At 46.4% G+C, this 20172-nt stretch overlaps 1 protein-coding gene across 5 annotated transcripts in view; it reads left to right on the forward strand.

Moving 5' to 3' along the window:
- Positions 1-20172, forward strand: part of ADK (adenosine kinase) — a 118156-nt gene that overhangs the window by 14957 nt on the left and 83027 nt on the right. For 4 of the 5 annotated variants that reach the window (XM_075610318.1, XM_075610319.1, XM_075610322.1 and 1 more), the window contains one exon: positions 14142-14216. In XM_075610318.1, coding sequence (XP_075466433.1) covers positions 14142-14216 — 75 coding nt within the window. Of the gene's footprint in view, positions 1-6723; positions 6903-14141; positions 14217-20172 lie in introns of those variants that run through there. The other variant, XM_075610321.1, reaches the window with a different exon arrangement.

Here is a 20172-nt window from a genome sequence, read left to right on the forward strand (position 1 = left end):
GTGCAGCCCAAACCTTCCCTGCTTGTGCACCCCAAACCCTCCCTGCTACCTGTATGTGCAGCCCAAACCTTCCCTGCTACCTGTATGTGCAGCCCAAACCTTCCCTGCTACCTGTATGTGCAGCCCAAACCCTCCCTGCTACCTGTATGTGCAGCCCAAACCTTCCCTGCTACCTGCATGTGCAGCCCAAACCTTCCCTGCTACCTGTATGTGCAGCCCAAACCTTCCCTGCTTGTGCACCCCAAACCCTCCCTGCTACCTGTATGTGCAGCCCAAACCCTCCCTGCTACCTGTATGTGCAGCCCAAACCTTCCCTGCTACCTGTATGTGCAGCCCAAACCTTCCCTCCTACCTGTATGTGCAGCCCAAACCTTCCCTGCTACCTGTATGTGCAGCCCAAACCTTCCCTGCTACCTGTATGTGCAGCCCAAACCTTCCCTGCTACCTGTATGTGCAGCCCAAACCTTCCCTGCTACCTGTATGTGCAGCCCAAACCTTCCCTGCTACCTGTATGTGCAGCCCAAACCTTCCCTGCTACCTGTATGTGCAGCCCAAACCTTCCCTGCTATCTGTATGTGCAGCCCAAACCTTCCCTGCTACCTGTATGTGCAACCAAGACTGCAATTCTGGAGGCTGGCTGCTCCTGTCTGCTGATGTGGACAACGTTCTATGTACAAGCTTTATACCCATTAGCACACACCAGGGTATTTTTTTACCCTTTTGTTTTTGGTTAAGGAACCCTATCATTGTATTGTGAAATTCTGAGGAATACCAACCCTCTCTAATAGCGCGTCTGAGATCAGATGCATTATAAGGAACCTCAACCCTCTCTAAGGCTGCGTCCATAGAGGGGGGGAGCAGTGCTGAACAGCGCTGACGCTGAGGCTCGCCTGCTGAAGCTGTGCGATGTCATGTACATGCAGGCGAGCCAGCGGGCGCGATCGGGAGGTCGAGGGAGGCGGGGCAGTGACGTCGCTGGGCCAATCGCCCGCGACGCACTGACGTCACGGCGCCGTGACGTTGACGCTGCTTCGCGCTGATTGGATGTTTTCAGCCGACAGCGCGCTGAAAAACAGCTTGGCTGTCGGCTGAAAAATCCAACTCCTCAGCACGCCTGCGGACGCTCGCGTGAGCCCCCTCTAAAGACATCCTCATTGAGGATGCAGGGGCTCAGGGGCTCAGCGCTGCTTGTCCTTCTATGGACGCAGCCTAAGAGATCAGATGCATTGTAAATTATTCTGTATTTTATATCCTTTTTCTTTTTTCAAATAACCTGAAAATTGCTGGAAACCCTTTACAGATGTCCTAGAAACCCCTGTTGAAAAACTGTGGCTCAGTAAATGATTCTGGTAAAGCTGGTTTCTGCATCATTTTGGGACGTGGATATTTGTATACATCACTAATTTAAAAGCATGGGCTGTTAGCAAAGAGGAGTCAGTCTTGAAACTAATGCTTGCGCTCATGGCCCTGCAGCTTTAATCTGTTTTGCAAGTTAAAAAAAAAATGACAAGCCACAACATGGAATGAGTGAGGAAAATATGCAAGAAATAACAGTGTCGCTATGCTGGGCTCTGTTGTAAGCACGGATGGGATAGATACCGTTTTTGTTGGGTATTGAAGCCTGTTGTTCAAGGACTGTGGGATCAATAAATTGTAACAGGGGTTGTCCACATGTTCCCTGCCCATGCACCTGTTGTATTCTCAGGGTCTAAGTGACAGTGATATTTGCTAAGCATGTGTGCAAAGTGGACTCTGGTATTACTGTCAATATTTGGATTTTACTGAAGCATTGCATAACATTAAATTCACACCGGGTGACATTTGACAGGAAAGTTATCTTGTTGATGAAAGAGCATTTCTAAAAAAAAAAAAATCATTGCATGGACGCTTCATAAACAATACTGGCCTTTTAACTCTGTGTGCGCCAGGGTAGCGTGGAGTGTTTTGCTGGAGGGAAAATGTAACTTATTCCAGGGAATGCTTCCAAATTAGCTACCCTATGAGTGACACAGTCACTCAGTACACATGAAGTAATTAATGCTAAGGACTTTGCAGAATGTAAGGAAATAATTAGTTGAATTTTTGTTTGTTCCACACTTCAATTTTGCTTTTGACAAGATGTATACTGTGTGAGCGAGCCAAGGGGTTGTGTTTTTTTACTTTTTTTCCCCCCAGGGCTGGTTAGGGGTGACTTGAGACGTGGTTCTGCTTCACCCTCAGCATTGTCTGTCCACATCTGTAAACGTATGTGAAATGTTCCAGCTGCATAATAATAAATAATAATAAAAAAAACACATATGACCATATTCATGTGGTCTGGGCAACCTGTCTGACCCATATCACACAGCATACAGCCTGTCTGACCCATATCACACAGCATACAGCCTGTCTGACCCATATCACACAGCATGGGTGATGACATGCAAATGAGCACTCGTATTGCTAACTTTTTGCTTCTAATCCGCTTTAACGTGGATCCCTGCTGGCAGACACTTACTTTTTACGCACTAATGTGGGTACATTTAACGTAATCCGAGTGCTCATTCGCATGTCATTACCCAGAATCCCAGAGAATGCTGTGTGCTGTGTGATTATAGTGTAGGGCAGGTCTGGCAGACCTGACACGTGTTCTTTATCATTACTGTAATCTGTCATTTGTAACTTTTCTACTCGCCATAACGTGTTTCTTACAGACCAGGCAACACCAAATGAGCACTAGCGCTGAATTTGCCCAGCCTTACTTAACCTGTAATTCTTCACCCAATCTTATCATCATCACTTATTTTTAATGTAAGTACCAGGCTCCACTTAAGGGCGCATCACAATACTTTACAGTTAGTTTGAGAAGAGCTACAGTTAAATACAATTCTTTTGTTTCACCCGAGAGACAGGCAAAGTCAGAATTATTATTATTATAATGCATAAACACATTCCGTAGCGTAGTACAATAGGGTTGGAGGCGTATAAAACAATAAAATAACACACTTTAAGTCTAGGTCCCCAGTGGCCACAGCTGTGCACGCGATGGCGTGCGCGCCACACACAAGGTACAGCTTTCTATGGGGCAGGCCCCAGTCAGTGTGTGCGTGCGCGCACAAGCCGCGGTGCGCGACTGCCTTGGGCAAAAGACAAGATTTGTGTCTTGGCGCTGCGGCCGACATTGGTCACGGCAGCGGTTCAGCCAATGAGGACTAACCAGCCATGAGACGTCATGGTCGCGATCTCCTGCAGCTCGACCGCAGCTCGCGGCTTTCGCCCGTGCACGCGTCGTGCAACAGTGGACACTGGGGCTGTAGCCTAACATACATTGTTACAGTAGGTGAGGAGAGCCTGCCCCATGGAGCTTACACTCTCTAAGGGGTAAGTGAAAATTTAAAGTATGGGGGGTACATTAAATGGACAGAGGTTATACATTCAGTTTACAGATATTTCATGGGCAGAGATAATAAATGATTATGGGAATTATAACCGCGCATATCTAACATCAGCAAACGACTGCCGCTCCTTGGCTGCCGCCTTTGGCCCGGCCATGGTGCCTTCACTTGCGCTGAGGCGTGCGGGTGCTTTCCCATGGCCGTGAGGGGCGTTCCTAGGGGTGTTCCTCATTGGGCGAACCGCTCACGTGACCAGCGTGTCGCACCAAGAAATCAGTTTCAATTGATTTTCATTGCACAAGGCGCGCCCCCTCCTGTCTCCGCCTGTGTGCGCCTGTGTGCGCCTGCACGCTCTATGGGGCGATCAATGCTTTAAGGCAATCTGATCGCGCCCCATGCGGACGCCTCCGCGCGGTCTCACACCATGGACTCAGCCTTTGGTGAGACTCCTCTGACCTCATGTCACAGAAGTACTGAAGTGAAGTGCAAGCAATCGGGCCCTCCCAGCAAGGAAGGGGGGGAGGGAGGGGCTGTCCTTGATTGAAAATAACCCTGTCCACGCTGGCTCACTTGACCGGAGCAGTGAAGGGGAAGCATGGCGGGGAGACCCTCTTTGGGGAGCGGCCATTGGGGAGACTTGTGTGGTCTTATATCAAAGAAGTCCTTCCTCCTTTGTCAACTTGTTTTCTTGCAATTAAATATGCTTCAATAATAATAATAATAATAATAAATACTTTCCACTTGGCTGTTGCCCCATTTTTTAAACTTGGTATGGCAATATTGAAACATCTGTCCCGAAGGACACGTGACACGGTGGGCTCCTGGTTGGTTGCTTCGTGATGCATGGCTTTGGCGACCATAAATGAAATACTCATACTACAGTGGGGCCAGGCTCTGAAGGTTAGGGGCCAGGCTCTGAAGGTTAGGGGCCAGGCTCTGAAGGTTAGGGGCCAGGCTCTGAAGGTTAGGGGCCAGGCTCTGAAGGATAGGGGCCAGGCTTTGAAGGTTAGGGGCCAGGCTCTGAAGGTTAGGGGCCAGGCTCTGAAGGTTAGGGGCCAGGCTCTGAGTATGAGTACGTTGCGTAACTGGAATGCCCCATCTTGATATATACTTGCGCTGGACACATTGGTTGTGTAAGACCTGGTGGCAGTTAATTGTGACAGTAGGCAAGTCACTTGCCTCCTTTTGCATACCAAAATTAGATTGCAAGCTTTTCAGACGAGGGGTTATTTATTTGCGCTCATAGTCTGCTATCCAGAGCGTTGCGGTCAGTGTGGTAGAAGAATTGATTATGCCCAAGCCAGGCACAGCCTACCCAAAGCAAACGCTATGTTCTTTTAAACCGCATTGCTGCATGATTTATTGAATGCACTAAACATACCTGAAATACAGCCGTGGCATGTCCTGTTACCTTCCTGACAATTTGATTGACCTCTAGTTACACAGATGAATGCTCCTTCCCTGTGCCAAATATGAAGTGGTTTTGGTGTGTGCAAAGATGGTGACCTCGGCAAGACTGCGCGTTATTCTGCAAAGTGTGAGCGATTCAGCCCTACTGCATGGAAAGACCAGGGACTAAGTGTACAATGTGTCCCACCCGTATTTTAGATGTTGTTATCCCACAGCTGAAAGGAATAGACTTTTTTTTAAGTGGTTCTGTTGCCATCTGCTATTTTCTGCATCTAACTCTATTTCTTTTGAAACCTGTAGTGCTGGTTCCTGTAAATGCTGTAATCTTCAGCTACAACCCTACCCGGGAGGGCTGTTTTTAAACTGAATAAGTAAATAGTGTATCTGCACATCTGACAGCCCTTCCACAGGGTGCTGGCAGCACACGGGTTTGCAGATTAGAATGCATTAGAACGGCCTATTGCTGCAATAGGACATTTCAACTCCAACTACATTTGCTTTAAATCTATAGAAGCACAAAGCTAAATAGTGCAGATCCGGGATGGTCAAATAGAAACAAGTTCCAGGTCCTTACTCGTAGGCGCTTGCAGTGTATTTATTTTGTAATCGTGTCCGTGCGGTTTGTCCTCCTCGTTGGATAATGAACAACTGGAAACTGTTGTGGATGGAAGGATGAAATAGTTTGTTTTTGTTCTAGCTGAGAGGCCTTTAACTTGTGGAAATAATTAACAAGTTTTGCCGTTACAATTTGGACAGGGTGAGGAGGGCCTTGTATTCCAAGTTAGTTGGTGGTAACTGCATTTAACCCCTTCTTGTTTCACGGGCGATGCATATATAGCATGATGGCAGCTCCGGGTTTTCTAATCTTTAGTGGTGGTACATTTAGAGCGTGGTTTTGTGGTGGTGGAATGCACTGCATATGCCTTTCTGCTTCTATGGCCATATAGTGATCACCTAACTCCTGGAGTGGAGCCAGGCTATGAAAGATGAAGTGGGAGATGCGGATGTGGAATACCTGGTGGAAGCACATTGTGACGGTGATCTAGTTCAGGGGTGCGCAAACTTTCCCTCCTGCATGCTGTCTCCCCCCCTTCCCTCCCCCCTACTCCCCTCACATGACGCCGTGGGGTCATGGGACATCCCATTGCCATGGACGTGTTGATGTAAGGGAGGTTGCAGAGGCCTCACATTTAATGTAAATGCCTTGGGGAAGAGCACCCCACAGTTTGCACACCCCTGATCTAGTTCATCATTTCCATGTACACAATTAACAAAATGGATTGCAAGCTCTTCAGGCCACACATTAATTGTACATCATGCACTGTCAGTGCTGTGTATGAATAAATTGCTCCTAAAGTTCAAAGTACCCATTAAAACAGATAATTCTATTTTTCTAATCCACATTCTTTAGTTTGTACGGAAGTACTGTTCATAAAGAAATAATGGTGTGAGCAGATTTTCCTGTAAGCGCCTTTTCCATATTTTGACATCAGTATTGCTCCAAAGGGGAAATTGCACAGTAAAATTAAGGATCAAGGTGAAAAATGAAAATAAATAAATCTGAAAACCGCAAATATATATTTGTACCTATACTACACGTATGAATAAAACAAACAGCAAAAGCTACATTTGTTGTAACATGTCTTGGTGGGCTAGGTAATGGGGGATGCTTTCGTACTTGCTTTTTAGCCGTCTCTCCTGCCCTCTCATTTGAAATCCATGGGAAGTAAATGAGAGGTGTTCCTCATACAGGACTAAAGACAGAGCAGGTGCCCTTCAGCATTCTAACAAAGTATTGGCCGTTGGGAGATTCTGCAGCTGGTGCACACTCCCACGGTTATTCAAGTTGTTTGTGTGTCTGTCCACCTGTATGCCCTAAAGGGAATATGTATTGGCGGGGTATCTTGTTCACAAGCCATTTGGGCTTGTCCTGCAACCTGGCACAAGGTCGGGAAAGTGTGGAAATCACTGCTGTAAGTAACTTTCGTTGGTTGTAACACTTGGAAGTTACTGGTGAGCAAATAGTTGAGAAGTCTCCTGAGCTGATCGTATCTTGTGCAGTGGCGGCCTGTCCAGATCTTCATCGCCTGATTCCACGTTATACTTTTCTTCTTGAAGGTTTGTGCTCAGCGTGACCGGGTGTAAGTAACCATGTGTCTGTCCCGAGTAGTTGTGTCTTGCCAGAGGTAGAATAATGAGAAGATGGTTACTGCTAAATCTTGATCCTCGGAGTAAACAGCTGACCTACAAACCCCAGCGGCCTGATAAACTGCGTCTGCCCTCTCCCTCGTTACATAAACAGCAGAATAATTTTAAAGACTTCGACACTGTCCTTTTTAGATGAATCTATAATTTGCGAAAGGAGGCTAGTGAAGTGTGCATTCACTTGTAAAAATAATGGTAAAACCCCATTCAGATCTTCCCTTCCCTTCCACCCCCCCACCGTCTTTCACTTTAAATGTCTGTTTCTAATTTTAGAATTGGACCCGGTGGCCCTGAAGCATCTTTATAAGTATCCCACACCGCCCTAGCTTATTTTTTTTTAATGGATAGTATTTGTTAGACACACAGCATAAGAACCCATGACATTTAAAATATCCGTGTTTCATTAAAACCGCCCTCTGCAACATCACATTTATTTATGTAGTAAAATAAACTGGAGTTGGTCTGCAGTAATTTATTTTATTCAACCGTTCCTGCTGTTGCAGTCACTGTATCACTCCCCTCAGACAAGGAGGGGTTACACAGATGATGTAGAACAGAGGGGTCCACCAACAGGTCAGGTTTTCAGGATGTCCCGGCTTCAGCACCAGTGGCACAGTCATAGACGTAGAATATATGAGGCGCTGTGTTTGGACCGAAGCTCGGGGAGGAGCTGACTCCTCACCGCCCTGTTTTTCTTGCATGGCTGGTCTGAATTTTGTTTGTCCTGTATGATCTTTTATGGAAATAGGCCACTAATAAGCGTGTGTAGCGAAACGGCTACAAAGGACAATCGTGCTGTCACGTCAGCAGAAACCAGCACTAATTGGAGTAGATTATTGCTTCAGGCAAGAATTGGGTAATCAAACCCTTCCAGTTGGCTCGCCCTCCCTGGGGCCTTTTGCTTGTCGATCTGCAGAGCAGGACAGACCTGGTGACTTTGTGGCTCCTCCTGTGCTAGAGAGATGCTGATAAATGACAGATGATGGCTCTGGGGGAAATGGAACAGTGAGTGCTCTCACAAACCATTGTGCTGAGGCCTCCCCCCAGCTCTCTAAGGGGCTTCTTCTTACACATGGCTAACCCTGCTGCTATAGGAGCATAACCTATAATATATATACATACAGGCATACCCCGCGTTAATGTACGCATTGGGTCCAGAGCGTGTATGTAAAGTGAAAATGCGTTTAAAGTGAAGCACTACATTTTTTCCATTTATCAATCCTTCGGTACAGATAGGGAGCCTGTATTGCTGTTCAGGACGTGCTGACAGGCGCATGCGCGAGCTGCCGTTTGCCTACTCACGAAGTGAGCGTATGGACACAGGGGTATGGGGCTATTGAATATATGTCCTTGCAGTGAATGTCCTTAAACCGGGGTGTATACACACACACACACACACACACACACACACACACTTTCTAATGAAGACTTTTAAAAAGGTTTTGTTCTTTATAGATTTTTGTTAAATATTAAAGCACTATGTAATAAAAATGTAAGGAAATATTACGTATGTTAATCTGGTGCTTCAGGGGTTAATGTGGTTACCATTTTATTTTAAAAATACAAAGAAATGTTTTCTGGCCTGTGAAACCCTCGCCAGGCCTAGTTTTAGGACCGATTAGAATCTAGAGATAAAGGGCATCTGTTTTGCCAGAGATGGGATTTAATTATGGCCCCTCCTGTCATTTTTATAAACTGGACCCTTTTGAAGGTACTGCCAAAGTATTCCCGAGAGACCCCCCCCTGCATCCTAGAGGGGGGTGACAAACCGGTAACCACTTAGTTGGGGGACTTTATAAAAATGAGACATTATGGGCCTGACGGTAATTCATAAGAATTTGAGATTTATAATTGTTGCAATGAGGAGAAACCCTCCATTTCTAGCATTTGTCACTCAAACTTAGGAGCAAGTCCGACAAAATGAGTCTTGTTACATCTGTCCTAATCGCCTGAACCTATTGATATGACTCGTGTGTGTGTGTGTGTCCTAAGTATCGGGGCCACGCAGTTACGAGGTGTTTCATATATCTAGGCACCTTTTTAAACAACAAAAGGGGAGGTTTTTTCCTAAGTCGTAAAACCGTCAACCTAGCGTCTGATTTACGACAGGAGTGGGCTTGTGTGGTTCCAATGGGAGGAGAATGGTATATAGGTCACTTGCGAGCTGTGTATTAACCCTTGTCCCGTATGCAGGCCACGTGCTCACAGGTTGGCCGTACGTGGCAGATGACACAAAGATTCGGCTGATGTGGGCATATGGAATTCCAGTGAATCTGCCTGGAGGAGATTCCTAGGAAACCGGAAAGAAATTATACAATGTCAAAGGGATCAAAAATATTATATATCACTTTGCCCAGGTGTCACAGATGTGAAGGTATGTATAGCATAACCGTAACATCGATCCAGCACACTTGGACTTCTTCAATAAGTGGAGTTTATTACACTGTGATCACCATATAAATAAACTCCACTTATTGATGAAGTTCAAGCGTGCTGGATCGATTTTACGGTTATGCTATACAGTCGCGGCCAAGTTTATTCTTACATTTGCCCGGTCTCGGCCGCGACAGATACTGGGCGCGCGCCGAGGTGTCCCGTGCGCGTGCCGGAGGATCGGTCCTCCGATCGAGGCACCCCCCTTCCCTCTCCGGGTCCCCCGGAGCCCCCCACCGCCATCCCCCACATTAGAGGAACCCAGGGCTCCCTCGGGGAGCCCTGGGCACGCGCGCCATGCGCGCACGCTCCCGGTGAAGCGTGACCGCGCATCGATGACGCGCGGCACGCCGAGGGAAAATAACGAGCAAGCCAGGAAACCGCCAGGCTTGCGGCTCTAGCCAACTAAGGATAAAGTGTGTCGCCACTGTACATTATAAGAGTGCCTTACTTTCACTGACCTTTCTATATGTATGCGTGTTAGCAAGTGCTTTCTGGTTAGGGGCAACATATAACACGTGGCCCCTACACCTGGAGAAAAACACACAACCTGTCAAAAAATATATATATATATATATTTATATTAATTATTATTATTATTATTATTCACATGCGATGATCACCTAACTTCTACTGCAGCAAGGGATTCTGGGAAATGACATGCAAATGAGCACACAGTGCCACCTTTTTTGTCTCAAACATTACATGGAACCCTTAAACCAATGCTTGCTGTTTTTAACATAGCCTGGGATGAGATGCAAAGCCAGTGAACCTACTCAGACACCGTTTCAACCTTGTGGGTCTCATCAGTGTGAGGTTGGTTGTATGTATTCTAGATATAGATATAAAGATATATAGATCTATATTTCACCATACATACATACATACATACATACATACATACATACATACATACATGGCTTGACAAATGCGTTCACCCGTGGCGACTGCATTGTGGCCGCGGCCGACTGCTTACCTGCGGAGGTGTCCCCCGGCGTCTCTGTCTTGATCTTTAAAATCATGTTGTTCTCCCGCAGCACTATGCAAAATGGCCACGCGGCGTCATATGACGCCACATTGCCATGGTAATGGGAAGCTGCGTGACATCACAGTGTCCCATTGCCATGGTAACTCGGCATCATATGACGCCGTGCGCCCATTTTGAATAGTGCTGCAGGAGAACAACATGATTTTAAAGGCGACAAGTCAGCAGAAAGCCGGGAGACGCTGTCAGGCCCCCGCAACCCCGCAGGACCCTGCTGCAGGATAAGGGTCGGTGGTAATCAACGAGTGACTTTTTTGGGGGGGGGGGGCGAGGTGGGTTTTGGCCCAGTTTGTCAGGCTATATATATGTCTATATGTGTGTGAGCACATAAACAGTAAATTAGGACGCTGCCCTGTTGTTCCTTATATTGTCTAATCTAGCAGCTCCGTAGGCAATTTTGTTTCCCCAGCACTTTGTTGGAGCTCTGTAATCAGCATGGCGTGTAGTCGCGTTGCAGGCCTGATAAGGGTGACGTGTGTGTTGCAGAAATAGGCTTCCCGGGTGTCTGTTAGGCTGAGTCCCCGCTGGCGCTGAGCGTGCTCATGGTTGGGGAGAGCTCCAAGCATGAGTGCCGGGTGTCCTTGCATTTACGCTTGCGGGTGGGGGGGGGGGGGGGGGAGGGTCGTCATTGCGGGTAGTGGAGCGCGCTAGAAAGTTAGATATATTATATTATATATATATTATATATGACATAAATTGTTAGTCCAATAAAAAAGGTATCACCTAATACTGAAGAACTCATTTATTCTGCAATATATATATAATATATAATATATAATAAATATATATATATATATATACGCGCGCCAAGCGTGTGGGGACTTGCATATATAGATATATGCAAGTAACCGCGGCAAGTGCCGCCAGCTCAGCACTAGCAGGGCCGCAGCCTTATGCTTTGACAGCCTGGTAAGTATCTTGATCTCTCTCGCGCTAGCAGTCTCATACAATCTTCCTCCTTTTCACCTCTGTGAGGGTCAAACTGTCTCTTAAGCCCCATCCTCTGTCACCTGGACTCTCTCTCTGTATCAGGCCTCGGGCCGCGCTGATCCGCGCTCCTGCTCTGCCTCGCCTGCTCAAACTGGAGCTTTTTTGTGTCCTGGCAGGCGAGGCAGTGAGCGCGCTTTGGGGGCGGGGCGGAGGCGTGGCAGGAGGCGGGGCTAGTCCCTCGCTCCCATTGGATGTGAGCGGTCATGTGACCGCTCCTCCGCTCCCCTGAACGGCAAATTTTAAACTTGCCTGTCTCCTCAGAATTTCTCAGTCTCCGCACGCATGCGGAAGCGTGCGGAAGCAGCTGCTAAAGCCGGCTCAGCGGGGTCTGTGGGACTATGTAGGCCTGGGACAGTCATCTGTTATCAGCGCGGCTTTAGCAGCTGCTTCCGCACGCTTCCGTATGCGTGCGGAGACTGAGAAATTCGGAGGAGACAGGCAAGTTTAAAATTTGCCGTTCAGGGGAGCGGAGGAGCGGTCACGTGACCACTCACATCCAACGGAAGCGAGGGACTAGCCCCGCCTCCTGCCCCGACTTCGCCCCGCCCCCAAAGCGCGCTCACTGCCTCGCCTGCCAGGACACAAAGCTCCAGTTTGAGCAGGCGAGGCAGAGCAGGAGCGCAGATCAGCGCGGCCCGAGGCACTATGCCTGAGGCCTTAGACTGGCAGTTGGACTGTCTGTCTCCGTTTCTTTTTCAAACTTGCCGCCTGCCCAAACATTCCACCCAATCCCATATCTCCCAGCATGTGTTGCCAGGCAGACCAGGGCAGGCGTCTCCAATTCCCCATCGCACCGTGTGATTGGTGGAGCAGACCGACGCTGCATTTGTCACAGTATACACGCGTTTGTAGCAGGGGCTATATGTATACCATGTTTTTATATTGTATGATTTGCCCTCGTAGGCTACTTTCTACATTTTACTTGAAAAATACATATTCAAAACAGCTACCCATAACCCTGCTTACTTTAGGCTCATCATTTATTTATCGCAACACTGCTCTGGAGTCTTTTTAGTGCGGTTTTAAAATAGGAATTCAGTACAATGGATGTTGCTAAGCCATGTGACTTACAAATTAGCTGAAGGAGCAGAATATCTCGAAGCTTGTACGCCGTGTTACACATCCAATGTAAAAACGCGTGTCCCGGGAAGCATGGTCAGTGTCCTGGGAAGTGACCTGCATCACATTCTGACCATACTTTTACTCCCCACTGTACAATGCACAGGTTATATTCTCCCGCCATTACTTTTCCCACCACACCACGTGGATTATATACTGTGCAGATAGGTCCTTCTCCTTGGTGTATGTATTTAAAAATATATGTGCAGTTTGACGTTTGCGGCTAGCAGGGGAAAGACTTGCGACCAGGTGTGAGGTACGGCTTCGGCCCCAGTCCTCACTGCTGCACGCGCGCCTGACGGCATGTGCACAGACTACAGCCACGGTCGGCGGTTTGTAAGGGAGCGATGGGATGCGTGGGGGCGGGGCCATGATGGGAGGCGGGGCATACCTGCCCTTCCATTGGCTGCCTGCCGAGCACGTGACCGCGTTGAAGCACGGGAAGACAACATTCTTTTCTTCCCTGCCAGCGTACGCGTCACAGCGCTTTGTGCGCCCACACACACACGGCCACTGGAGCCTGCCCCATACAGTGCTGCGGTGTGTGGCGCGCGCTGCAGCAGCCACTGGGGACCTTGCTGCATGGTTTGTTGGGGTTATGGCACTTCACATCTACCTTTCACAAGCACAAAAACCAACCTCATAATGACCTGGTGTCACAGAGAAGCCGGCTTATAGTGCTAACACGTCCCCTTGGTTGAAAGGTTACGCGCTTGGCTCACATGGGGGTGACCCACCGGACACTTACTACTATTGGTTTTCCACACTGGAGACCAAGCTATAAAGGAGGTCTTGGTGTGAGCTGAAATGCGGAACATGTACGAAGAACACGTTAATATTTTATTTTCATGAATTACTCAGTTATCAGGCGCGTGAAGTCTTTCGCAATGCTCCCCAGTTACATCCTGCAAGAGCAGGCGTGCAACAAAGTCCATGTGTTTTACTTTTTAACTAATGGGGGTTGATCGTCGCGACAAAAGGAACTGTTCTGGTTTGTGCTAGATGTGGAGTGACCACTTCAGAATGAACTTGCTGTGGGAGGACGTTGGGTCACATGTAATGAATGGGAAGTGTTGTGGTCCTAGCAGGACATTAAGAGCCACGCAGCCCACTGAGAACTGCAGCCCTTACTCACATCACAGTGGGAAGAACTTCAACAGGAACATCAGCATGGACTCCTGAGGTCAAATAAATGAATAAACCAGATTTGGCCAAGGACCATAACCCGCAGATCAGTGCACTTTCTGGGTTTTGTAATCCACGTGCCTTTTTTTTTCTTTTTTTTTTCTCCAACATGTAGCCAAAGTTTATTCATTGCTGTTGTCTGAAATTACCCTTTTTTGTTTTTTTTCCTTTCTTGGGCTTGTACAATTTGCAGCTCTATGCCGTGTGTGTGTGTGTGTGTCATACAGAGAATAAAACCGTCATGGTACTTGTTCCCATGTAGTCTTTCTAAATATGTATTGGATCTTTCCAGTCTCACCAAACCACATGGCGAGGACGTCCCTCCCAATGAACGTTGTTACATTGTAATCTAAGTGTTTTTTTGCTTCTCTTTGTTGCAGTGAGAACCTCCTGTTTGGGATGGGGAATCCCCTCCTGGATATCTGTTCTGTGGTGGATAAAGACTTCCTGGATAAGTATGTGTTTTTTATATTATTTTTTTATATATTATTGTTTTTTATAACATTTAGAATTGTTTGTGTAAGATAGTAGTAAAGTAACCTTGTGCTCTTGCTACATGTAGTAACACAGGAGGGAGAGGGAGGTGGGATACGATACCTGTTTATTGGACAAGTAGCTGATGTGCTACAAGCTTTCCAACATCTCGGGGTCAAGGTTACCCGATGAAGGATAGGAGAGGTTGGACAGCTTGTAATATAACAACTACTTGTTGGACCAATAAAAAGTATCGTACCCCCTACTCCCTCTCCCTCCTGTGTTACTGCATGGAAGAACGGACCAGCACGGCCCCCCACCCTCCTTTGCTCTTGCTACAGGGGCAGTATGTATTTCACGCTATTTCCTAAGCATGTGTATTGCTGCGGTCTGACCAGACACTGGGCACGTCCTCCGCAGTGGTAATTTCCATTTATTTGGCGTTCAGCACCGACATGATGAAACCTTCCCCAAGATGGAAAAAATACATGATTTACTATTTGCTCTGCATGACCGGCATTGTTAAATGCTGGTTGCCAATGTCCTTAAACGTGTGCAGTAATGGGGAGGGAGATGAAGTCCCATATATAAATGATTATAGTATAGAGAAATAATACGTGCTTTCAACAAGCAGACACCTCATTGGATAATGTTTTATTGGGGTTTTTTGTTTGCCTTCCTATTAGTGATGTACAGAGTACCTGGAATTACCCGGTACCCGGCGTTACCCTGCACATTTTCAACAACCCGTACATTACCCGGACCCGGCAACTGAGAAGTGGGCCCAGCGCCGGCTAATGTCAGGATAGCTGAAAATAATCACATCACTTACCTGTGGCAGCATCCGAAGTGTCTTCAGCCGGCGTGGGAGCTGCCGGAATCCATTACACCGCACCGCAGCAGGTAAGCAGTGTGAGCCGGGAACCATGTGACAGGAGCGTTCCTATTAGACAGCTGTCTGGCCAATAGGAGCGCTCCTGCTCCGGTCACATGGTTCCCCGGCTCACACTGCTACCTGCTGCGGTGCTGTGTAATGGATTCCTGCAGCTCCCACGCCGGCTGAAGACGCTTCTGATGCTGCCACCGCCACAGGACCTCTGCTGCTGTTCATAGATGTCGCCGCGGTCTTCCTCCACCCTGCAGATAAGTGGTAACCGGGTACTCGGCCGGGTAGAACTATTGATTTTGGCCGAATACACGTTACCCGTTTTTTTTTTTTAAATAAAACATTACCCGGTACAACACTACTTCCTATTTATCAACATACCGTAAATACAAGTATAGGACGAGTCTCTATGGTCTGAATTTAACATCGTAGTACTCCATGGTCTTCTCAACCTCCTCTACTATCAACATCCTTTCTCTATTTACATAGAAAGCTCCCTCCCTTTTTATTGTTTCACACACAGCATTGCAGCACTTAGTGGGTTAATATGATTTGTATGATGCTTATGGTAGATTTGGGTTAGACAAGGTTTGTTAAATAACTAGATTTTGTGATGAATAAACCGAGCTTGTTATACTGTCATGTCAGACCGGTTTCACTCTCCCTCCGTACATTGGAGCATGGCGTTCTGTTTTAATCTGCGGCTTCTCCGGTGAAATATTTAAAGCAAGTTCTGGTTTCCTCTTCCCTGTTTTGAAGAATCGTTTCTCTATTCTGTTTTATTTATACTTGGCAAGGCTCCTGTGGGTACTGCACTGTCCTATGGGCAGTAATTTTCAGCCTCTCATGGAAGGGGGTGTATAGGAATAATTGTTTGTTTTAATATGTATGCATGTCTTTATTTATATAGCGCCATTAATGTACATAGCGCTTCACAGCAGTAATACACGTGACAATCATATAAATAACAAATAATACAAATAACAGGTCATGGGAATAAGTGATTCAGACATAAAAGTAACATTTAGGAAGGAGTCCCTGCTCCGAAGAGCTTACAATCGAATTGGTAAGTAGAAAGAGCGTACAGAGACAGTAAGTGCGTCTGCAGGGGACCAGCTTTATGTATCATGTGTAAAGTATTAGCCACGGTGCTACTCGTGCTTCTGTAAGCAAGTGTGTCTTAAGGTGGATAGAGAAGGGTGCTAGTCGGGTACTGAGGGGAAGGGCATTCCAGAGGTGCGGGGCAGTCAGTGAGAAAGGTTTAAGGCGGGAGAGGGCTTTAGATACAGTAGGGGTAGAAAGAAGACATCTTTGAGCGGAACGCAAGATTTGGGATGGTGCATAGCGAGAAATTAGGGCTGAGATGTAAGGAGGAGCATAAGTGTGTAAAGCTTTAAAAGTTAGGAGGAGAATTGAATGTGTGATACGGGATTTGATAGGAAGCCAGGAGAGTGATTTCAGCAGGGGAGACACCGAGACCAATTTAGGAAAGAGTAGAGTGATTCTGGCAGCAGCGTTTAGGATAGATTGTAGGGGAGACAGGTGAGAGGCAGGGAGGCCGGACAGCAGGAGGTTACAGTTATCGAGACGGGAGAGAATGAGGGCCCGAGTCGTTTTTGCAGTCGAGCAACAGAGGAACGGGCGTATATTTGTAATATTGCGGAGGAAAAAGTGACAGGTTTTAGATATACGTTTTGAATGTGAGAGAGGAGTCGAGTGTGATCTCTAGGCAGCGTGCTTGGGCTACTGGGTGAATGATAGTACTACCAATAGTAATGTGGAAGGAGGTAGTAGGGCCAGGTTTGGGAGGAAGTAATATTAAATGAAATATATTAAATGATTTACATTCTGAGTTACTTTTAAAATCAACTGCATTGCAGAATTTGTTTTCTAAAATGTGCCAATACTGGACCAGCATAATATAATAGCAATAATCATTTCTACAGTCCAATTAATTAATTTCCAAATCACCTTACAAAACTACTTAAGCCTCGTCTGCCCAAGTTTCCCGTTTCACAGATATCACAGAAACATGCTATGCATTTAAGGATCAAGAATAAATAGGTGACTTACCATTTTTAAATTGGACAAAATGAGTACAATCCTTGATGGAGAAAGATTTAGTTGTGCATGTAGACAGCAGGTTTGGCAATAGTGCCCAATGTCCGGCAGTAGCTGCAAAGGTAAACAAGATCTTATCTTGCATTAAACTGGTTATGGTTGGAAGGGAAGAAAGTGTAGTTTTGCCACTGTATAAATACTTGGTAAGACCACACCTTGAATATGGAGTACAGGTTTGGACACCACTCCATAAAAAAAATATTATGGAGCTGAAAAAAGTACAGAGAAGAACTACCAAATGTAATGAAGGGGGTGTAAAGTCTGACTTATGAGGAGAGGTTAGCTAAATAACATTTGTTTACATTAGAAAGAGGCACCTAAGAGGGGATATGGGAACTATATACAAATATATTTGGGGACAATACAAGGCGCTTTCAAAAGAACTATTCATCCCAAGGGCAGTAGAAAGGACTCCGGTCATCCCTTTAGGTTGCAGGAAAGGAGATTTCACCAGGAACAAAGGAAAGGGTTCTTTACAGTAAGGGCAGTTAAAAGGTTGAATTCATTACCCATGGAGACACTGATAGGAAATACAATTAGTATCTTAAAAAAGGTTGTTTTTTTCAAAAAAATTTTTTATAAAGAAATGTATACAGATATATACCAACATGTAAATATAGAAAGGATGTTGATCCAGGGAGAAATGTGATTGCCATTACTGGGGTCGGGAAGATATACATTTGACACTCTACGAGATATCATTGGATGGTATTGTCACGAAGGACCAAGGACTCTTTCACGGGATCCAGCACCAGACAGGACACCGGCAGAAATATACGCCCGTTAATCTGAGCCAACAGACGCAACGCAATATCACCAACAGCGCTATACTCGCACCATACGGGGAATACAGGGGGAATCCTAGCAGTCCTAGGTGCCTGGTGCCACCGAAAGGGCTTACCAGGCGCAGCTTCCACTCCTGTGGAGAATCAGGAACTCCAGGCAGCACTGGCTGCAAGATGTAAGCAGGCAATTTTAAATATCCCGCTTCTCAAAGGCATGCAGTCTCATTTTGGGGTGTCTCGGCACAACCTCAGCACACCATTTAGTCCATGTCCACGCATGATCTGTGGAACTGAGAGCGGCAGCCCCTTTTCTATATTCCTGTCTCCTTAGGAAATCATGGAGAAAGGGTGGTGGCCAATCAGAGCGGATGCTGCGTTGGGGACCAATCACAGCACGGATGCTCTGTGGGGCAATTGCAGAGCGAGCTATAATGGCCAATCGGGGCTGTGGGAAATTCAAACCAACTAACCACTAATGCCGGAGTCGGTTTGGTCTTAAAACCTCGGGTTCCAGTTTCAGCTAAATACCTCCTGAGGAGATGGGTGCCTCAGAGTCTGACCTGGACAATGGCCCTGCCCTCAGTCCCAGATAACCAGGACGGAGTACACACCCCTCCCCCTCCAGTCCCAGCAATAGCCATTTCTCCAGACATGGGCTGAACAAAGGGTTTCTCAGCCCTGCATGTCCAGAGACCATGGCCATGCTTTAAAACACATTGTTATGCGTGCAGTTACATTACACACAGAAAATAAAGGTTTACACATACATTCACATAATGTGTGGCCAGATGAGCCACAGTAGGATGTATGTACACGGTAACCCAGTGTATTCATCCAGGCGATAGGGGAATGACTGGGATTCACCTTTACTATAAGGGCCTCCTTGTCCATATTGTCACAGATATTTCACTGGGGGTTTTCTTTCGCCTTCCGCTGGATCAAAATACTGTACGTACACACATAGGATGAGTTGTCTACATTTAAGATGGGTTGAGCTCGATGGATATATGTCTCTCTTCAACCTAATCTACTTTGTAACTTCAGGGCATTCGTGCAGCCAGCTCAGGGATGGATATGTGACACCATGTTCCATTGCAGCCTTCAGAGAGCAGAGGCGAAAAAGGAAGATTGATTATTATTACCCAATTTATATTTGGATAAATTGATGAACACTTGCCCAGGGTTGCACAGTGTTGAGTATTGTGTTGAATCAACAAGCTTTGTGTGTTCTTCCAGGGCATTGCGTTGCAGGACACCCTACTATGCTGCCACCCCTCTAAGACCTTTATTAGCGTGTATAAACTAGTCCATTCCATTTTAGTTTTGCTCACATCTGAAGAACAGACTTGTGATCTGTAACCACTGTCAGGAACATACTGAATTCTGCCTCAGTCACATCCATTGTTTGTTATACCGGTGAAATCTTTACATATCCCCAGGCCTCAGTTTTCCCACCTTCACAAAAGTATTTATTTTCTCTCCCCTTCTGTATGAAGAAGACCGGAGTACCAGATATGTGCCGTCTGAATTCAACACTTTGCTTTCAAAAGAACTATTCATCCCACGGGCAGTACTAAGGACTCGGGCCATCCCTTAAGGTTGGAGGAAAGGAGATGTCACCAGCAGCAAAGGAAAGGGTTCTTTACAGTAAGGGCAGTTACAGTGTGGGATTCATTACCCATGGAGACTGTGATGGCAGATACAATAGATTTGTTCAAAAAAAGGTTGGACATCTTTTTAGATGGGAAAGGTATACAGGGATATACCAAATAAGTATACATGGGAAGGATATTGATCCAGGGATTAATCTGATTGCCAATTCTTGGAGTCAGGAAGGCATTTATTTTTCCCCTTATGAGATATCATTGGATGATATGACTCTGGGGTTTTATGTTTGCCTTCCTCTGGATCAATAACTAAGTATAGATATAGGATAAAGTATCTGTTGTCTAAATTTAGCATAGGTTGAACTTGATGGACCTACGACTTATTTTTTTTTTTCAACCTCATTTACTATGTAACACCAGACCCATGCTCTCCCCTTTTTATTAACCCAGCCGGGTAACGTTGGTTTGGAAACATGGTGAGCTGAGATTTGGTAGGGGTTTGATTTTCCTCTGCTTGCCCCCTTTTGTCGAATGTCAT

Source organism: Ascaphus truei, chromosome 8, assembly GCF_040206685.1.
Source record: "Ascaphus truei isolate aAscTru1 chromosome 8, aAscTru1.hap1, whole genome shotgun sequence".
NCBI lineage: Eukaryota > Metazoa > Chordata > Amphibia > Anura > Ascaphidae > Ascaphus > Ascaphus truei.